General features: G+C 29.7%; 2 protein-coding genes across 3 annotated transcripts in view; one reads left to right on the top strand and one right to left on the bottom strand.

Annotated features, from left to right (window-relative positions):
- LOC108777474 (calcium/calmodulin-dependent 3',5'-cyclic nucleotide phosphodiesterase 1A) overlaps positions 1 to 22,492 on the bottom strand; it is a 91,560-nt gene that overhangs the window by 20,481 nt on the left and 48,587 nt on the right. The gene's annotated exons all lie outside the window — the stretch shown is intronic.
- On the top strand, positions 4,520 to 13,702 carry Hbg3 (alpha-glucosidase). The gene is made up of 8 exons (XM_018544387.1): positions 4,520 to 4,673; positions 5,312 to 5,649; positions 7,095 to 7,220; positions 10,478 to 10,888; positions 11,657 to 11,912; positions 12,719 to 12,914; positions 13,050 to 13,187; positions 13,542 to 13,702. The coding sequence occupies exons 1-8, from the start codon at positions 4,520 to 4,522 to the stop codon at positions 13,630 to 13,632; spliced, it is 1,710 nt and encodes a 569-aa protein (XP_018399889.1). The 3' UTR covers positions 13,633 to 13,702.

The raw sequence follows: 22,492 nt of genomic DNA, 5'->3' as shown, positions 1-22,492 counted from the left end.
GGGATCTTCATGGAGATTTATGTGTGAAGGCCTTTCCTTTTTAAAAGTGATAAGTTACAGTGTTACTCATTACCGAGTAAAAAAAAAGTAATAAAGTACCGTTACAGTTACTCGAAAAAGTAACTTTCGGTTACTTTTTTAAAATCAGTTTAAAAATGTACTTTTCCAATATTTTTTGTTCAAATGTAGTAAAAGCAATCAAGAAACACGATAGTGTCTCGCGCCAAGTGAACGCGAAGCGAGATCGCACCGTATATTTACGCGAGTCGGTGAATTCCGGAGCACCCGAGATTTCGGTCTCACAATAAATGACTGAATTAATCGACTTCTCAGTATTCTCAATTTACTCAGAAGTTTGAATTTTATAATAAATTTGTTTTTTATGGTCTACATATCCTACGAATGGAGATATGAAGTCCGAATTGTCAAATTTTGATGTCAGATGCTTCATCATTATCATCATTATCGCCATCAGAAATATTGTCTGTTTCACATTTTAAACGTCACATGACACTCGTTATCTTATTTTATATCGATGTAACACTATAAATCTTTACCATACGAGATAAATGAACATTATAGTTACGAATTTATTTTAAGTTGAATAATGAAATAAATATATGATGAAATTTTAAGGTTTCAACAAATCTCAAATGTTTTACACACATATTTAAATGTTTTATATTTCAAACGTTTTATATATTTTGCTTTGATGCCGATAGAGTTTCAAGACAAAACCCAATAACCACGTCTACTATCACTTTGCATGCAATGGATATTATAACATCGCAAATGCTATACATCAGGAATCAAACGTATATTACCGTAATTAATTTGACAAATGTAATGTTACAACGTGTAAGGCTGTATCACTGCAGTAAAACCGCGGCAGTAGAGCAGTTATCGATCGGTAGTACCTGTCTGTAGTCCGCGAATTAGTCTCGTAGCTGATCGATCGCATAAGAGTTCCTAATAGTTTCATTTATGGTTATGATAACCACAAGTTGAAGTATTTCTAAACGTCAAATATCGTTTACCACGAGGAATTTAACGGAAGTAGAAAATAAATATAAGTATTCATATTAAACATCGTAAAAGCAAATCCTGTTTAAAGTAAATCTCATTTAAAGAGTTATTTTTTGTTGCTCCCTCTCAAATATGATATTAAATTAAATATGAATGCAATAAGAGTTTAACATCGGATATATAAATGACATATTTATTTTTGAACATAGCTGAGACAATAAAGAGAACACAAAATAAAAAGTAGGAATATTATATAATAATTGAAATGAGATTAAAAAAGACAAATTTAGCAAAATCAAACCACCTTCATTTCTTAATGGAACAAAATCAAAACTAATAAAATAATATAACCCAACAGTTAAAACGGAATTATTGCATGATAATGTATTTCCATTTCTATTACCTGGTAAATCCATCACCCGTGTGAAGCTGGCTCCCCAATATTAAGAAATCGATTTTTTTCTTCTAGCATTCGTTTGATCATCGCTTGCTCACGTAAAAGTAACTTTCGGTTACTTTTTTAAAATCAGTTTAAAAATGTACTTTTCCAATATTTTTTGTTCAAATGTAGTAAAAGCAATCAAGAAACACGATAGTGTCTCGCGCCAAGTGAACGCGAAGCGAGATCGCACCGTATATTTACGCGAGTCGGTGAATTCCGGAGCACCCGATATTTAATCTTAATTTTTTAACTGCGTCATTTTTCTACCTAAATCTTAACACATCTACTTTTCCCGGATTTCCTCTAAACGTTGTGTAAAAAATAACGACGTGAAAGAATAGAAATAGATATTGAAGATATTCCACATACTTCAATAATATGCGAACTTGAAATTAATTTTTATGTCAAATATATCGATATTAATTTCGTTTTTCATTAAATTTTCTATCACGCATAATATAATTTTGTTAATAATAACCGCTTGTATAACGCGTTATCTTTCTTTACATACATATTTTTATTAATTTCAAAACTTTGTCCAGCAAAGTTGACATTGTCAAAATGTTAATTTTTGATGAATGTTTTTATTACACTGTTATATTATGTATCTACATTGATGCATTGTGTTTAATCATTGTCTTGGTGATAATTGTTATTTTCATCATAAAATTTAATCTCATATCTAATCACACCAATTTTGATATCTTTACCGCATTCCGGGATATTATTTTAACAAATAAACAAGTTTATTTGCACAGAATCATATAGTTTATAAAAACAAGTATCGAAAATAAGATTATTTCAAGTATCAGAAGTAAAACAAGTATCGAAAATAAGATTATTTCAAGTATCAGAAGTATCAAAGTAAAGTATTTAGTGTGTGTGTATATATATGTATATATATATAAAATATTTAATTTTAATTCTATTGTGGATATGATTAAATATAAATTAAAAAAATGTTTCCTACGACAATGTTTCTTATTAAAAATTTACGATGTATCTTACTGATTACTGACATTATATGACGTCATTATAGATATCAAATATTATAGATATGATATATCTCGCCAATTATCAATAAATTTTTGTAATCTCACCGGAAACATAAATATATACAATATATATAATATCATCTTTGTTTTGCAGAAATTTCTCGGAATATTATCTCAGATTGGTAGCATATATATATATTTAATATATATTATGAATATTAATTTAATATAATAATTAAAACACTTTTGTATTAAATGGATATATGGATGTCTCACACAACATTTTTTTTAAAAACGTATTTTTGAAATAATATTATGACGAGAATCTTAATACAAAAATATCGAGGCTATAACAGTGCTTAAATTAATCGCAATTAAATTTCGCTAATTACACAGCTGACATTTTGCGTGCTTAGGCATGACGATATGATAAGTGATGAAAGTGTACCACGAGGGCCCCCTTAACATGCAATATTTTTCAGAAGGTTGTTTCTGTTTCTAAAACCAATTTGTACATTTTTAATTATACACACAAATACATATTTAATATGCATAATTAATATCGGAATAGTATGCTATCATATATACTATTATATATACTATATTATTATACTGTTATATATTACTGTAGTATAGTATTCTAATATTATATAATATAGTAATAATTTTTACATGAACGAAATCTCTATATTTTGTTTTAAATTTTGTTTTAAGAAATGGATTTCTTTCACGCGTTTCAGAAAATTGACTTCAATAGAAAAATTAAATCTGGAGGCAATCAGAAGATCTTTAATGAAAAATGAATATATTTAAAGCATGACATTCTGTGTACATATTTCAACATAATCTCTACATTCTAATTATTCAATTTTCTCTCGTTTTGAGAGACACTGCTTTAGTTGTTATACCATTAATGACTTCTTATCTTGAAAGAATTAGATAAAACACAGATACATATTTCGCGATTAGACATATATTAATATAACGTCACATAATTCGCGCAGTTGTGTATTCATTAGTTATGTAGACGAAACCCTATTTGATTGTAATTATATAACGAGGCTATAAAAGAGGAAAGACTCGTTTATTTTACCACAGTAGATCACAAAGCAAGTGTCCGGACAGTATCCAAACATAAACATTCGGTCCGACGAGTTAGTAAGTACAAATATATAGAAATAATTTAATTGCTATGATAGTTATCATTTTGTAAACTTTATAATAATACACTAACAAAAATTAAAATAATTAAATGAAGTGGTTACTATATTTCGAGGTGTCTGAAAATATAGGTAATACAGATAGATATTAGAATAATGATAGAAAAAATGACAGGTATCTTGTAACATTTTAGAGATAATTTATATTACTGTTCAAAAATTTCATATTCTCTATTTATGAATTTTCAGTTATATAATATAAAAATTATGTATAATTATAAATTTTAATATATTATTTCATATATTATTTCCACAATAAATCTTAAAATTTAATGGACATTAATTCTTTCAAAGAAGTGTTAGATGGATGCGATTTTTAAAATTAATTACACATAAAAACACATAATGTATAACTAATTGTAAGTCTAAGAATCAATTATGTAGTAATCTTACTTCTCTAATTTACTTTTTATTTATTGAAGAAGACCTTAGATGTGAATTGAAAAAAACGTCTATTTAATTGTATCAAACTAAATACCGATAAGAACATTCCATAACGGTCAAACTGGATCTTGGATATTTCTAATATATAATTTCGTGTGAATTTATATACTTGTTAATTAATGAAATGCAAAATGATAAAAAATTTTTTTACTCATTGTCAGTTCACTCTATATGTACAAGAGCGCTTTAACAAATATCTCATATGCCTTTTATTAAAAAAATGTTTCAGATAGAAATTTTAGAGTTTTAACGGCACATTAAATAATAATATTATTATGACCATTATGACACTTCATTTGGAGAATAACAGTCTATACAAATATTATTACTGATATTTATTTATATTTATCGCACAAGTAATTTTTTATAATTCATATTTAGCTCTAACAAAAATGAAGAGTATAATATCGCTTTGTGCGATATTATTATTGTCTAATCCCGGGTATAGTGAATCTACTCCAAAATGGTGGCAATCGATGTCCCTTTATCAAATTTATCCTAGAAGTTTCAAGGATAGTGATGGTAACGGTATCGGAGATCTTAAAGGTATTTAAAAAAATTATTTTTCTATTTGTGTGAAGTAAAATCCTAGAAGAAATTATTCTATTTTCATAAAAAGAGGGAGAAGCGAGGAAGCAAGGAAGGGAGAAAGGGAAGGGGGGGAGAAAGAGAGAGAGAGAGAGCAGTATACTTTGTATATAATTATATATAATAAAAATATATCGTTTTAAATAATAAAATAGTATAGTAGCATTATAAAGAATAAATAATAGTGAATAAATTATCGTTTTCGTATCATTTTATTAAGATTTCGTTATTACAGTAATATGATTTTATAGGTATTTAGAAATGTAGATGTTTTGAAAAGAAGTTTAGATGTTGAGGTATTTTATATAAATTTATAAATTTAGAGTTTTATTAAATAATTCTTTATCAAAATGCATATAGAATCGGTTAAAAAAGAATCTTCAATCCTTGCACCTTTCAAATAGTTTGAAATAGATTTATTAAATTTTTTAAATTGTTCATATTCTTTTAATACATTATAATTGTATAACTTAATAATTTGATTGATTACATATCTACTTTTAAAATTAAACGTTATTGTATCTATTTACTTACACACTAAAAAAATAGCAGAAAAATGTTTCGTGAAAGGAATTGGCAGATTTTTTTACATACAGGTGTCATGAGCAAACTGGAACATCTCGTTGAGTCAAATGTCGATGCTTTTTGGTTATCTCCGATTTATCCTAGCCCGATGGTTGATTTCGGTTACGATATTTCCGATTTTGTCAATATCGAAGAAGTGTTTGGAACTATGAAGGATTTTGAGACACTAGTAGAAGCCACGCATAATGCGTCAATGAAGATTATCATGGACTTTGTTCCTAATCATTCATCGGACCAGCACGAATGGTTCCAAAAAAGTTTACAAAAGATAGAACCTTACACCAACTATTACGTATGGCATGAAGGCAAAAAGTTACCGGACGGAACAATTACAGTGCCGAATAATTGGGTAAGTAATTAGGTAACTCGAAGCTACATGTAACATGACTGAGGAGACAGCCTAAACTGACGAGGCGAGAGATGTGAATGGCCGTTGCTAAAGTCGATAAATTAATCCAAGGCTGAATACGCGAGCGCAAATACGATGTTCAAATTTCAAGTATCCTCCTTTCATGCTCTCTGAATGAAATTAAGCGTAGCTTTTGTTATTAATTTCCTATTTCGCAGTGTAATATAGACAATGATTAAAGGGATCCTAAAGCAAAGCTCGAACTCTAACGAAATCGCCAGATATCGCTATTTTACAACACATTGACATATCATTTATATACTATCACACTAATATCTCACACAGACAGTGATGTACGCAGCCGCATTACGACGTGTCAATTTTCGTATCGTAGATTCGTCGCGATAAAATGTATAAGTTTAATTCTAAGCACTCACTGTTTGTTCATGCAAACTATGTAACTGTGGACTACTATTTATTAAGTATAGATTGTGCAGCTTTTATATGAAACAAATGTTGTTACGACGTGACAGCTCTGGAGTGCCATATTGGGCAAAAAAATAATAAAGAAGAACTCAATTTTGAAATTTTTTATCATTTTCAGCGTAGATTCTACCTCATAGGCACGTATTGATGCATATACTTTAACCCTATAAAAAGATTTTCGAATCTGTGAATAACAAAAAAGTATTTACGATACAAAATGTAAATTTTTTAGTCGGTAATACAGACCACTTTAGGATCCTTAAGGATACTGGAGTTACCGACGGCACACTCATTTCGTATTTCTCAGTTTTTGCAGTATTTCAGTAGTTTGCATGAAGAAACAACGTGAAGTTCTGAGATGTCTTTTAAAATATTATTGTTGTACAAAAATTTATGTGTATGTGCGTGAGATATTGATGTATTACGTAGTATTTTGTACGTAGTGATGCGTCAGTATATAGTATTAAGAGATTTTTATTATAATTATCAAACTAACGTCTAGATATATACAATTAATGCAATACAATAAATTATCTTCAATTAAGATTAAATGTCGATTCAATTGCAATAACAAAGGCAAGCGGATTTAAATTAATACAATGCGTAACTTCTGAAAAACTTATACTTCATCCCCATTGCGACATATCGAAGATACTGACGACCCATCCATCATCGTAATTACAAGTTTTGTATGCGTGAAATGATTCGTCCATTGCAACATCATCAATATCATATATAACGTCACACGGTGCAACATGAAATAGTATATTCAAATATTTACTTGCAATATGAAATAATACATTCAAACTGAACAACTCTGCTATATTCTAGATAGCACAAACGCATTGTTCTTTTGAATATCCTGGTGTATTATACTTGAGATTTTGTATCTGTAAAATCTTTTTAATGCATAACATACACGTATAATAAAATAATTGTGCGATTATTTGCACGCATAGGTAAGCGTGTTCGGTGGACCAGCATGGACCTGGCGTGAAGAACGTCAAGCGTATTATTTTCATCAATTCGCAAAACAACAGCCTGATCTCAACTATGAAAATGAGGATGTAGTAAATGCAATGAAGGTACGTACAAAGTAATAATTATGATGACGTTTAGATCAATATTACATGTCAAATTATTTTGACAGACTAATTGTCTAATATTAAATTATGTTTCATTAGTATAAATATATTTTGCGAAAAATATTGATAACCTTATAGGTCTTATAACAAGAATATATGCTAGAACCGCTGTGACTTTTCGCTTATTTATTATTATAATCTTGTCAGTTAGATTAATTTCGTATTTAATAATGTAGAGACAAAATTCGATAAGTGGCCCAATTGCAACTATATGTAAAAAAAATTATCATTAATGAAATATCCATGGTTCTCGCACGATCAGAACTTATGTTAGATTAAAACCGATATCGGATTATCTTATTATCTCGTTGTCTTGGGGATTCACGACAGCAAAACTTGCGTAAGGGCAACGGATTACAACATGTCGTCGATGTCACGAAGGGTGAAAATAAATCCGACCAGTATATATCATGCAAGGACATCGTTTTTCCCATCATCGTCGTGTGTGCGACAAATTTTCCGTTCATCATTGCGCTGCGAAACAAAAAGCAAACACATCGTTCTGTTTTTTTTCCGCTCTTTCAGCAATTTGTTTGAAATTGACATTTTAGAAAAATAATAATCGCGATAAAAATCAATCGACGGTACGATGTATTATACGTAATCATATTTATCTATTTCGTATACAAAGTTGCATTCTTCTACACCAAAAGTAATTAATTCACACATAAATCAAGACAAAAGAAATTGAAATATACATAAAATAAACAGCAAATGTTTTCTTCGATCACGTTGTCGTGTTGATTGACAAACGGATGCAATTAACTGCTCGTTGCACGAACGCGATGAGCGTAAAATTATGTTTGCGGAAGGAATCAAGAAGCAGGTGTACAATTTGTCAATTTTTCAAAGATCACACTTAAAATATCATTCATATATGCCACACTAACACGATTTAATGAGGAAAATAATCGATAATAACGGTCCAACTATAGTGACAAATAAATAGCGGGCGTAAAGCGAGATAATTACGATCAATTCAATAAACAAAAATTCCCCGAGCTGGAATAACAACTTTTGAACAAATTATTTGCTTAACATCGTACTTAATTAAAGGTCAAGCTTTTCCATGGTCGTTATAATATGTTTCCTCTTCTTTTTATGTTACAGTCTATAGAGAATTAGTAGAATTATAATACATGAAAGTTTTGTGAACATTCATATTCTACGATCAAATCCTTTGCGCGTAATTTGAGAAACAATGAAATGGTGAAATATCTAGCCGCGTAATATCGAAAGTTATAAAGCACACGTAATAAAATCTGGATTGAAACAATCTATCCTGTAGTGAATAGAGCAGCAAGCTCGCGTGACGCAACACAATCTATACGAGGGCAAGTCAATAAGTTTTTAGAACAACATGGTAAAGCACATTTTTTTGATCGATTAATTTTTATTTCTCAACATATATGACTATAGTCTCCTTTCAGTTCGATACACAACATTGATCCAACGATTCTCCAACTTTTTCGAGCCGTCCGAATAATGATTTGTCCAATCCTTCAAAATAAGCCTCTGTTTCGGCGATGAGCTGCTCTCTCTGGTGGTGATCTCTTTCCTCCGAACCATTTCTTCAGGTTTGGAAACAGGAAATAGTCGCAGAGAGAGAGCTAAATCTGGCGAATATGCTGGATGGGGAAGCAATTTGTAGCGGAAATTGTTGAATTTGGCCATCGGTGCCGGGCACGTGTAAACCCGTGCATTGTCTTGATGGAAGAGCACTTTCTTCTTTCAAATGGGGACGTTTTTTCTTTAAAATGTTGTTGAAACGGTCCAATAAGCCTGCGTAGTAATCGCCATTGATCGTTTGCTGACGGAAGGTAATCGATATGAATTATACCGCGTGCATCCCAAAAAACTGTGGCCATCACCTTTCCGGGCGACTTCACGGTATTCGCCTTCTTCGGAGCTGGTTCACCCGGTGAAGTCCATTGCTTTGACTGTTCCTTCGTCTCGAGTGTGAAGTAATGGATCCATGTTTCATCCACAGTAATGAATCGACGCAGAATTACGCAGGATTACGTTGAAACATCTCCGAACATTGTTTTGAAATCGTCACACACGATCGCGCTTTGATCCACAGTGAACAAACGCGGCACTCATCTAGCCGATAGCTTTTTCATACAATTGTTCGTGCAAAATTGAAATCACTGTGCCATGTGATATGCCTGTGATGTCAACAAGCTCGCGCACTTTCACTCGTCGATCAGTCAAAACAATATCGTGGACTTTATCGATGATCTCATAGCCTCAATTTGGACGTCCCAAACGGGGTGCATCACATATGTAGATGTACGACCACGTTTAGAATTCATTCACCCAATTGTATACAGTCGCAAACGCTGATGCAGATGTGCTATGAACATTATCCAACTTGGCTTTGATTTCTTTAAACCTTTCGTATGTAGATGTTTTATCACTGCCACGAAACTCGTTTTTTTCCATTTTGCAAAAAATAAAAAGTTGTTCGCTTTAATCGTCTACAGAAATGAAACCTCTCAATAAATTCCGCTTAAAATTTGACAGTAATTAGTTGAAAGATGCTACTTGTCAAAAAGTAATGTGACATGACACTGCGAGTGCCCTCTGACAGATTTTCTAAGAACTTATTGACTTGCCTTCGTATCATTTTTGTATTTGGCTCTAAAAACTCGACGAAACAAATATCTTTCGTTTGTTTTATTTTATAGTTACAAAAACCTTTTTTTTCTCATTGCGTATTCATTAAATTAGAACAGTATGTAACAAAAATCTTTTTGTCATTGTGTATTTCGTTGCTCGTGTCCGACAGATTTTATTCAATTTCTTTTCTTCTATTTCACCAAACTATTTCACAAGATACTTCTTTTTATCATTCCTGCAAATCCCTTATGACATATAAAATTTTCTCAGAGCGTGCCACATTCATAATGTATTCCCTTTAATTTTGGTTCTATTACCGATATACTAATCAGGTTTCCAAAGTAATTGATTTTAAGAGATTAATTGATAGATGGATGGTAAACATGTCTATTACAACTATTATTTCAAGCGAGTGTGCCTCTTTCTCTTGAGGAAGATATAGTCTAGTAATATTTTAATCTATATTTGAAGATACATATAGTAGATCAAGTAGATGTAATAGTTGCTGTACTTAAGCACGTATAGGTACATATATATATATATATATATATTGTGCTCTCTACTCCTGCCCTCAGAATGTCATGAGATTTTGGCTCGACAAGGGGGTGGATGGCTTCCGGGTAGATGCGGTGCCACATTTATGTGAGGACGTCAGATTATTGGACGAACCACTCACGGGTAATCCAAATCCTGATGACTACGGTTACACAGACAAAATATACACGAAAGACATTCCGCATACCTACGACATAGTCAAAGGATGGCGAGAAGTGCTGGACGAATATTCAGATGAAAAAATTATGATGATCGAGGCTTACTCGAATATGACGATGACGATGAGGTATTATGTATACGGCGCAAACTTTCCCTTCAATTTTGGTTTCATTACCGATACAAATCAGGATTCCAAAGCAATTGATTTCAAGAGATTAATTGACAGATGGATGGTAAACATGCCTATTTTGAAAGCAACTGCTAACTGGGTGGTAAGTCGAATAAAAGAAACTTGTCTATCGAATCTTGTAGAAGAAATCAATCTTTAAATATCTCCACTTTATTAAAAATTTAATATATAAAATAATAAGGCTCAACAAAATTTAAAATATCAAACAAGGAAAGGGCAACGAACCCAAGATAAAAAGACGTTAGTAAAATATAATAATATATTAATTGTTAGCAAACAAAACAAAACAAACAAACGTTTCGATCCCCATCGAATCATCAATGTTAGATGAATTTAAATGTTTGGTAACAGTAAAATTAAGTATAATGTCAATATAATAATAAAAAAAAATATAAAAAAAATTAATAACGATAAGAAAAGAGTTGTTGCTCGAAATGTTTAAATTTATATTGATGTTTAAAACCAGTGTGATGAGAGTGAAGTTGGAGTTTATTCTCAGTGATGTTTAGAGACAATATGATCAATATTGTTTCTAAACATCACTATAGGGACGAAACGTTTGTTTGTTTTGTTTTGTTTGCTAGCAATGAATGTATTATTATGTTTTACTAACGTCTTTTTATCTAGTAATCCTAGTTGCTCTTTCCTTATTTGATATATATTTTTAAAAATTTAATATTTTTAACATATTATAGATACTAATAATAAATATACAATATACCTTTTTTTTTAAATACTGTACAATTCGAGATACGCTATTATGTATAAACGTCTTGAGCTCTATTCTTAAAATTAGTAATAAATTAAATTGATAATATAATTCATATAATTATACTCTCCTTTTATATAGGCAGGAAATCATGACAAACCGCGATTAGTCACTCGTTACGGACGATATCGAGCGGAAGCAATGACCATAATAACTCTATTGCTTCCTGGAGTGGCTGTAACTTATAATGGGGATGAAATCGGCATGGAGGATACGAGGATCTCATGGGAAGACACCAAAGATCCACAAGGTTGCAATGCCGGTAAAGATGGTTACGAGAAAGCATCTCGAGATCCCGCAAGAACGCCGTTCCAATGGGACAACACCACTTCAGCTGGTATACAAGTTTATTTAAGTAACTTCTAAAATCATTATGTCAAACTATCAGTTAAACTCTCATTGAAACACAATTTAAATTGATTATTATTTGCAGTAATAACTACGAAAATTCACGGAGACTGCAGTTGATAAATAGAAACTAATTGTAAGCTGATAGCAAAATTTGAAAAATTACCTTTCGCTGGTTCAAATAATAAAATATTTGAATCATTAATAAAAAATGTGTTGCTCATCATTTTGTAAATTTATTAATAATATTAAAGTAGAAGAATATTTAGAACGTTATTATTTGTTTTAAAACTTGAATATTGACGAAGTTAAATAGCAATTTAATTATGTTTTCGAAAACATTTCTTCTAAAAAAAAAAATCGATTGATGATTGACCTGTTAATAAATAAGCGAGAAATTCCATTAAATAACGGATTATTGTTGTAAAACTGGTTCATATCAAACGCGCGAAGTATGTCATTTTAATATCAGTCTCATGTCATGACCGACATATTAAGAATCAACGCGACATGTTCATTAGGTCACGCGTCATATTTTGAGATTATGAAAAGAAAGTGGGTGAAAAATTCGAGATGAAACAGATTGCTTACAATCGAACGTATTACAACATATTATCGCTGTCAGTTGTAACTTATCATTTGCAGCGACATAATCTTGAAAAGGCAATACATTTGAAAAACTATAATATCATATCACATGCAATATTGAAATCATAATTGAACTCAAACGTGATATACATATAATTATAGAATTTCTTTATATTAAAGAAATCTAATTTGTGTTTATAATTTCAGGATTTTCCACAAGTGAGACAACCTGGTTACCGGTGAACGAGAATTACTTAACGCTTAATTTAGCCACACAAAAAGAACAGGACAACTCTTACAATGCTCTGTATAAAGCAGTTTCTGCTCTGCGAAAATTGCCTGTAATTAAACGTGGAACCTTAACCACGACATTATTGAATGATGATGTTTTCGCTTTTACCAGGTACAATAAATATTTAATCATAAAATATAATAAAAAAACATGTAGTCCTCTAATAATATTGTTTTTTAGAAATTTAAAAATATATTTCATTTTTTTATGTACCAGTAGAATATATGTATCTATATATTATTACAGGAAAGTTGATGGAGACGTAGTTTACGTAGTGGCAAACTTTGCAAATAAAGAAGAAACCGTTGATTTATCAACGCTTGTTTATGCATCAAGTCAATTAAACGTTTATTATGCCACTACTAATGCTCATCATCTTATTGGGTAAGTACTTTTTCATACATAGTATAGCAATTACACACTGTTATAAAATAAAATACATGTTATATATAGATATAATATAAAACTAAAGGCCTTCTTCACTAACTCCGATTAACGCAAATTGATGGTTAACTTAATTATCACGATTGCTAGTGTAAGAACCAAGTTTGTCTCGAAAGAGGGAGAGAGAGGAGGTTCTTATACATTAAACTGCTGTTGGCACTTTTGTGAGTTAATCGTTAATTAATTTAATCAGAAATTGATGAAAGAGGCCTTAAAGCGTAAGAGAGAGGCGTTATATGAATTATTTCTTTATCTCAAACGTGTACTTACATTTTTACATCTTTTCAAATATAGAAACATCGTCAAAGATGTTCACACCGTAAAAATTCCTGCATCAGGAGCTATAATATATACTAGCACCATTGCACCATATAATAGCAAGTAGAAAGCCATATTCGAACGAGGCAACATATTTTTTCAACCTAATTATATTTATATTATTACGCTAAATAAACGAAGACATAATTATACGTTAAAATAATTATATTTCTAATCTCTTACATACTTTGCCGTTTTCGATGTTCTATATTTGTCTTATTAATCAGATTTGTTTCCAAAAAATACTATAGATAATAACATACAAATAACACATGATATAACAATGAAGTAGTAAAATAAATAATAAATTATTATAATATAAATTAAGACATACTAATGTTAAATATTTCAAGTAATGTAAATTTTAGTTATCATATTTTTACGTATGTACATATTTATATAATATTACATTTCTATATATATAAATTTTTTTGTCATGATTTATAATGTATGTAATAAAATAAATAAATAAGATAAAGTTTTAAAAAGTTATAGTTATTACCATATATTGTATATCCTCTAAATATATCATTACTTATATCGCGTAATACGGGCTATGTTTATTTTTGCATGCATTTATACCTTACAGGCCTACAAGAAACCATTACCTAAATTTTAAAGCCACGAGAAATTGATCAAACACAGTCGAATGAATCTGACTATATTCAAGAAATCCTGATAAGATACAATATGGAGAACTGTAAACCAGTGAAGACGCCGTTAGATGTGAATCAAAGACTAGTCAAGAATATGGAGATAAACAATGACAGCGATTTAAATAATGTCAAAAACGTATACTATAAGAAAGCTTTAGGTAGCTTGATATGTATTTACCGGGTAACACGTCCAAATTTAGGTTCGGCAATGATGACTTTAAGTACATTTGCAGAAAAATCGAGTAAAGCGCATTGGAATACATTGAAGTGTACCTTAAGGTATTCGAAAGGGACCAAAGATTATAAGTTAAGGTTTAATGGATTAGATAATATGAGATTAATAGGTTATAGTGATGTCAATTGGACTGGTGATATAGATAGTCATCGATCAATAAGTGGCTATATGTTCTTACTTGGTGATAGTGAAGAATTAATTTGTACACCTAATATATTTCTACCAAAAGCGGTGACTAGAGATAAAAATAATTTCCGTAATGACGGTATGAATTTATGTGAGTAAATTATTAAACATTTATTATTTGTTTTCAATTAGTATCTCAATAAGCTAAGATCAACAATTAATAAATACGAATATATTCAATTAACAAAAAAGTAGATTATCGAAAAATGTTTTTTTCAAAGTGATCAGAAGTGTGAGGATTTGATTATGTTTCAATGAATATCATCTATAATTATCTATATGTCATTGATAATTTTGTATAATAAATAAAAGATAAATAAACAATATATCGTGAGCAAGAGATTATCGTACGATATGAAATTTTCAAGTGCATACACGTGCGATATGACGAAATCATATCGCACGTGTATGCAATATTAATTACACTTTGTTAAGTGTAATTAAGAGATATTTTTCTTTTTCCCTAATATAATTAAATTTCAATATTATGTAATAATTAATAAGCTTTAAGCAATTTTTCTTAAGGAAAAATTGCTCACGATTTAATTAAAGATTCGATCTTTCAATTTCTAATAAACGTACAGACAATTCAAACTGTAATTAAATTTTCCTATAAGAGAAATTTAATAAAAAGATTCATGCTGAATAAGGAGAATAGACAAATAAAATAAAATTACCGCTGCGCAAAACAAAATTTCAGATTGTTAAAAGTGCTTAAAAATTTTTCTTTTTAACTTGTCTATGATTTTTTCTTTTTTCTAAATTTATAAAATGATTACATCGAACAAAAAGCCATCCGGACTTAGATGATTAGATCTACTTTCAATGTACGTTTACTACCAATTTTCGGAAGACATATGCTTTATTACACAATTTTATTCGCCCGAAACGGGAGATTGTTATCTATGATTAATATTATCCAGTAAATCCTAGATAACACTGCCTATCAAATAACCTGACAATTATCACAAGCTCGCGAGATTTTTCTAGTTCGTTCGATAAGGCTCATTTTTCCAATGTCATCCGCTTCATATATAAATTACGAATGTCAGAAAGCATGCTACGTATGTAATTGTAAAGATACTCGAACCCCGCAATACCGCGTCATCCTCCTAAGTCTGATATTGACGATTGTCCTGACGTCTAGAGAGATCACGAATCGAGGATGATGGAAACGTACGGTTTTTTTTTATCAAATTTATCCTCGCAGTTTTGGATTTCAACAATGACGGCGGCGTGAGTGATCTCCAAGGTGAAACAAAACAGAAAAAATAAACAATTTATCGAGCATTAAAAACGCATTGTACTATTATAAATGTATACATTTGTGTTATATATATACATCCGTGCTTCGTCTACATAATAATTTTCATATACTTTCGTAATGAGGAGAAACTCGAATAGTTATTGCTTTGAAATTTTACTGCTTAAGTCATAGCGCGTGGGAGTATATTTCCAATATACGGTGAGTGCAAGAAGTATTTGTACAGAGAAAATATCTTTTTTAACTTATTTTTAAAAAATAAACATTATCCATTAAGTTAAACCAGTTTGACCACCGAAGCCTTACTAATATTCTTCGCGATATAAATTAATTATTTACAGATTTTTAATATGTCATTCATAGATTTTAATATGTCATTCAACATTATTAAGATCCAAGATGCTATGAGCATTAAAAATTATTAAATAGCATATAATTGATAGATAACTTAACTCGGTGATATTATTATAATGAAATTTCGTAGAGTAGCGTTTCAAGACCGAAAAATTGTTTGGCGCGTGGTTTAAAAGACTACGTAAGTAAGATATAAATTCATACGAAATTATAATAGCACCTAAGATTCAGTTCGATCGTTAAAGGGAATTTCTTATGGTTGTGTTTCTCACAACGGGGTTCTACAAAATTTAGTATAAAAATAAAAAGTCATTTAATGTATCAGTATTTCATTATAAACAGGCATTACCTTCTACTAATGCGTGATTAAGTTTGTAAAATTCGTATCAACTCAGCATATAATCGTAGTAATGTGGACAATAAACGGAGTGTTTATCAGATAGAGTCGTCGTCTCGTGGCATCCGTTCTCAATGCTCGTCCATCGGTTTCAAAGTATGAATTATGCATTTCGCGAGAACATCGATATTGCTTCTGAACAGAAGACGTTCGAACCACACTATTACAGTAAGAAAAATGATTTATTGTCTCCTCTCTCTTTAAAAAACTTTCAAACTTATGTTGTGACTGAGATAATTGAAGAACGTATCAGGAAAGGCTAATAATCTGTAATCGAGTCTATAATATGTATAATATAATGCTTTTTTTATATTCGCTTTATATGCACATTAATAAATATATACTCGTAAAAAAAACATTAATATCACAGAAAAACATATTAAATTTCTGTATCATATTTAAAAATCTTATATCTTTATGCAATAAAATTTAATTAAATTTAATTATTTAATTAAATTTAATTATTTCAGAATAGTTATGCTAAAAATAAAAAGGAGAAACAAACTAGAGATGGGAACCATTACTCTATTACTCTTACCATTATTTTTACTTTCTAATATTATTACTTTCAAATCGAAATATCAATTATCATGTCTGAAAGTAAAGATTTCAATATTTAAAGTGTCTTTTAAAAAAATTTTTTTAATCATTTTTGACTAACGATTATTTCTTAATAAAATAATATCGAGAATATGATATGGAGGACGAAATTATTTCAGAATAGTTATGCTAAAAATAAAAAGGAGAAACAAACTAGAGATGGGAACCATTACTCTATTACTCTTACCATTATTTTTACTTTCTAATATTATTACTTTCAAATCGAAATATCAATTATCATGTCTGAAAGTAAAGATTTCAATATTTAAAGTGTCTTTTAAAAAAATTTTTTTAATCATTTTTGACTAAATTACACTCTCTTGAAATTTTGCCTATTTTTGGGAGGTAGGATGACGCTTTAATTTTGTTGTTGAGTGTGTATATCGAATTCTGCATATCGCTCACCGAAATCATTTTGACTCTTGAAACGCAATCATGAACAGAACTCATAATATCATATAAATTACTCGACAAACAACTTTAATCATTTCTTTATATTAATAAGCATTTTAAAAGGCTATATATTAAAAAAAATAATTTGAAAATTTTATTCATACCCTTCTAAGATGCTTATTAGCACCACAAACTTTTTAGCTGCAAAAAAAATTACACTCTACATACGATGGGTCTTATATGTATTAAAATAAATTTCCGAAACATTCTTGTCGAAAGATACGCGCAGGAATTAAAGATTTCGTAACATTTTTAATAAAACAAATCCTAATGCAGCAATGGTGCGTGCATCTGACACAAACGAAATTGTTTTCCAAATCTTGACACAATTCACGTATAATCATTTTACACTCCAACGGGACTTTGAAGCTCTTATAACTGGTTTGTCGCAACCTCTTTTCTGTTTCTGCAACAATTCTCAGTGACATACTGCCGCTTTTATCAGACACGAAATATGCCTTGTAGATGAAGCTATTTTTAGGTAATATTCCTATAGTCAAATTCAATTTAGCAAATCTATGCTTACTCATTACAAAGACTTATTAAAATTGTTGAACAAACATATACAATATAAGATATGTACGTGTGTATGATATTTATTATAATATTTAGAATATTTATATAAAATTTGTAAAACATTTATTAGAATATAAATATCTAATACGCGTGCGCACACAAATTTAGTATTTTATATATTAATATCTAAAATACTTTTTTTAAACTGTCTCGTGTCTACCTCTTTTAAAAATAATAAATAAATAAGTTTCCTATTACTTAAATGTCATTTAGAGACTTTCTGCAGATCATTGATTCTAATGGATCGTGCAATATCATCCAATTAATAACTCGATGACAAGTATAGGTAGAGTAAATGTCAATACTATCTCATACAATAGATATCGCTAAATTGAAGAGTTTTATTTCGGAAATAATAGAAGAATTCATCGAACCGTATAGTAACACGTGCGGCAGATCAGTCGTAGTGTTTCTGGAAACAAACAGAAAAAAACTGAATCTAGTATGATTTAAAATCTCGTTAAACAATTAACGACTTTTTTTTTTTAAGTTTTTTATCTTGTCATTATTCGTAAAAGGGAATAAAATTGTGAGTTAAGATACGAAAACAGATTGTATCTCTTATTTTCATAATTATACGTAAAAATGAATTTTCGGTGCAAAAATAAAAATAAGAGTTGCAATCTCCACTTGATCATAACAAATGTCCAGATCATGATCCTGAACAACATTCAAAAGGTTTTAGCCGTTCATTGGATACCTTGGGTAATATTGTAACTTTTAAGTCTCATAAAGTACTCTCGAAAAGTACTTAGTGGAAATAAACTTTATTATAGTGTTATGAAAAGCTGTTGAAATAAGTTATGAGAATATATAATAAAAAAATGGAATATTCCATTAAAGAAAATCAATATGCCCTTGATCTGAACTTGCCACCCACGATTAAAATTATCAGATCAGTAAACAAAGCTTTTTAAGCCTTACAACTTTTATCTGAAATACTTTTCTGTAAAACTTACATTTTCTAAAATATTCAGGAGTCCCGACTTTTTTTGGATACCCTGTATATATACACAATATACAGTTATATGTATACATTGACGAGCAACAGCATAATCATTAATTTGCGAAGACTTGTTAAAAAGAATTGATACAAAAGAAGTAACTTGCTTTTTCTACGCCAATCAGAAACAAATACTGATTTTAATTAATCTTAAATGTTCAATTTTTCAGAAAAAATATTTCTTTCAAATATGTCAATATCTTATTTTGAGAATAAAATTAATACATTTACACGAAGTATTATATATATATATATTTTTATTAATTACAAACAAATTGTAAAAAAATTACTATATGTTATTTATGGAAAAAAGATAGATTCATGATATTACATTTTTTTAAGAATGAATAATCATTCATTATATATTCCATAGACACATAAATCATGCAAGAGTAATACAAGAGAAGCAATTAACTATCCATCTAAAACGCGACATTTATGTACAATCGATTGAATGAGTGGATGTGAATATTGAAAGATTGTTACGATATTTAAACAGCGAACAATTAATGCCATTCAATAAAGAACAAGTATTTATACACTTTATTTATCTATTTCATAATGTTTATATATATTAGTATATATATATATATATACGCGCGCGCACAATAAAAAGAGAAAGAAAAAAATGTTTTAATATAAATAATTACAAATTTGGGACTAGCAAATTAATTTTCGAGTTTTTATAACATCTTAGATATAATCCTGACGAATTAAGCTTAATGCTAATTGTAAGTCATATATTATTTGTATTGCAATGACTCATACTAAAGAAAATTGATGGATAATGAAACGATTTGTGCATGTTAATAGAAATTGAAAATGGAAATAGAACGTCAACTTTCTCTTTCGTCGTAAAATTGTCAGATAAATTAAGTTCGCAAATTAGAAACATTGCGACAATATTTCTTCTAAGCTCTCTCAACATACATATATTAAAGAAAACGAATAGGCATTCGAAGAAATTTAATCACACAAATAATTTCTTCATAAATAACGGTCATGGCATTAATTTCCTCGCAATAAGCGGACAGAAATGTCAAGTTAAGTCAAGAAGATCGATGTCAATAAAAGACGTTAACCTCATTAAATAGTTCTCGTCTCTGACCTCGAACTTTGTATAACCAAAGACTTTGCGGATTAAAAGATTTTCCAACGAATTTACGTTCGAGTTGTTTTATGAAATTATATACAAAAAAAATACAACAGGTATTTTTTTATCTCACACATATAATGTGCATGTTATATATGATGATAACAAATAAATCTTGCATATTACGCGTTGAAAAAAAATCTAACAAGCAGGAGCGCGCAGAAAGAAGAAAAAAGAAAATAAGTGGATCACAAAAATGAAAGTCTCTTTAAAACGAGGCGTACGTCTTTCATTAACCGTGAACGACCCGTTTTTTTTTTGCGGACGACCTCTTTTGAATTCGCTTTAATGATAGTAGTTTTCGAGTTATGTCGAGTTGTGGTAACAGCGGCCATATACGCGACCCATATTAATTTATTTTCTCTTTCTCTCTCTCGTATTCTAAAAGAAAAATAAAGTTTATACCGGGAAAGGATGCAAACACGTTTCGTTCTTGTTTTCTGTCACATTACTGCATGCAAGATAAGTGCAAAAGGCTTCGCATGGCGTGGCCGCGGCATGCGGTGGTTTGGCGCAGATTTGCATAATTCTTAATAACTGCTCTCGTACATTCGCGTGCACAGTTTTTTAGTTGGGCATCCGATTACGCTTTCGGACATTATACACGCGATACGCGATACGCGATACGCGATATGCACAATAATGCTGCAACAAGATGCCACGATCGGAATATGTATATTGCGGCTAACGAATAATTAATCATTAATAGTGAGATTATATATGTAATTACAATCAATTTGTATTCCAACTACCAAATAAATCCCGGAGAAACGTCGGATCAATTCTAAATTACATTGTTGCTCGCATTAATTAATTACGTTCGTCGAGCACAATCTCGAACGATGTTAAAATGGATAATAATTACGCAGAAATAATCATATTGTAATATATTATATCTATGTGAAGCAGTCAAAGAAAGGCATCGACTTATATTTATAAATAACATACATTAAGTATGTACAACTTTTATTTTAATATAATCTCCTATTCTCTATGAAACAGATCCCTGTATGGATATTTTTTCGTACATATATGTAAAGAGTAATTGTAATATAAATATATATATATATACTACACATTATGTATCAATATGTATATATGTATATATTTTTAAATAAAATTTATAGAGGGTGTAGAAAAGATTAAACTTTGCATTATCATTAAATTTTAAATTAAAGTGTCATACTAATTTTACTTTCGAAAGTGAGAAATCTATTAAAATATTGATTTTATAAAGAGTACTTCGGAATCTAAACTTACATCAGTTTTAATATACTACATATAAGAAATCTATAATTGGATCTGAGAAAACCAATAATTTTATCACAACGGTCACAAAAATATAAAACTTCCGCAAAAGCGCCCAAACATGATAAACTGACGTTAGTTCAAGTAGACTTTCAGTATTTTAATTTTTTTAAATCTAGAAGAGAGATGCCGAATGTGTACTGGTCACCTAAATCATATCTTGTCAATATTTTATACAATATCATTACTTAATATGGGCAATATTTAGTAACAATAATATATTATAAAATAAATAAGAAATGAGAGTAAATGTCTAGATTAGGGGTTTTTTTAACGTAAAAATTTTTAATTTCATCAAAAGGTATCGTGTTTCTAATCATGCATGATTATAGGGAATGTACAAAATTATTTATCAGGCAATAGAATTAATTAAAGCAAAAATTTATGCCTAATTTTTATGATTTCCGAAACAAAGACTGTGTTCAGCAGAGAAAACAACTTTGCAACTATTGTAAAATATGATTTATACGTTTAGCTCTATAAGGAACCAAAAGCAATCGTATTGAAGAATTTTACAACAGTTGCTTCCTCTGCTGAAAGTAGCTGTAAACAATTTTCCAATACTTTTTATTTTTACATATATTCTAATCTTCTAATTGATTAAATTGGCGTACTTAAAATACAAAATTTTTGACACGTATGAGTTCTTTATGCGTTTACATTATCTAACAATAAGTAATGTAAGAGAGCAAAGATTAGTTTATAGAATGAATCAGTATTTGCATCATATTAAATTAATGTT

Source organism: Cyphomyrmex costatus, unplaced genomic scaffold, assembly GCF_001594065.2.
Source record: "Cyphomyrmex costatus isolate MS0001 unplaced genomic scaffold, Ccosl1.0 scaffold431, whole genome shotgun sequence".
NCBI lineage: Eukaryota > Metazoa > Arthropoda > Insecta > Hymenoptera > Formicidae > Cyphomyrmex > Cyphomyrmex costatus.
The sequence above is the reverse complement of the archived record's forward strand: the minus strand, read 5'-3'. Positions and strand labels throughout refer to the sequence as shown.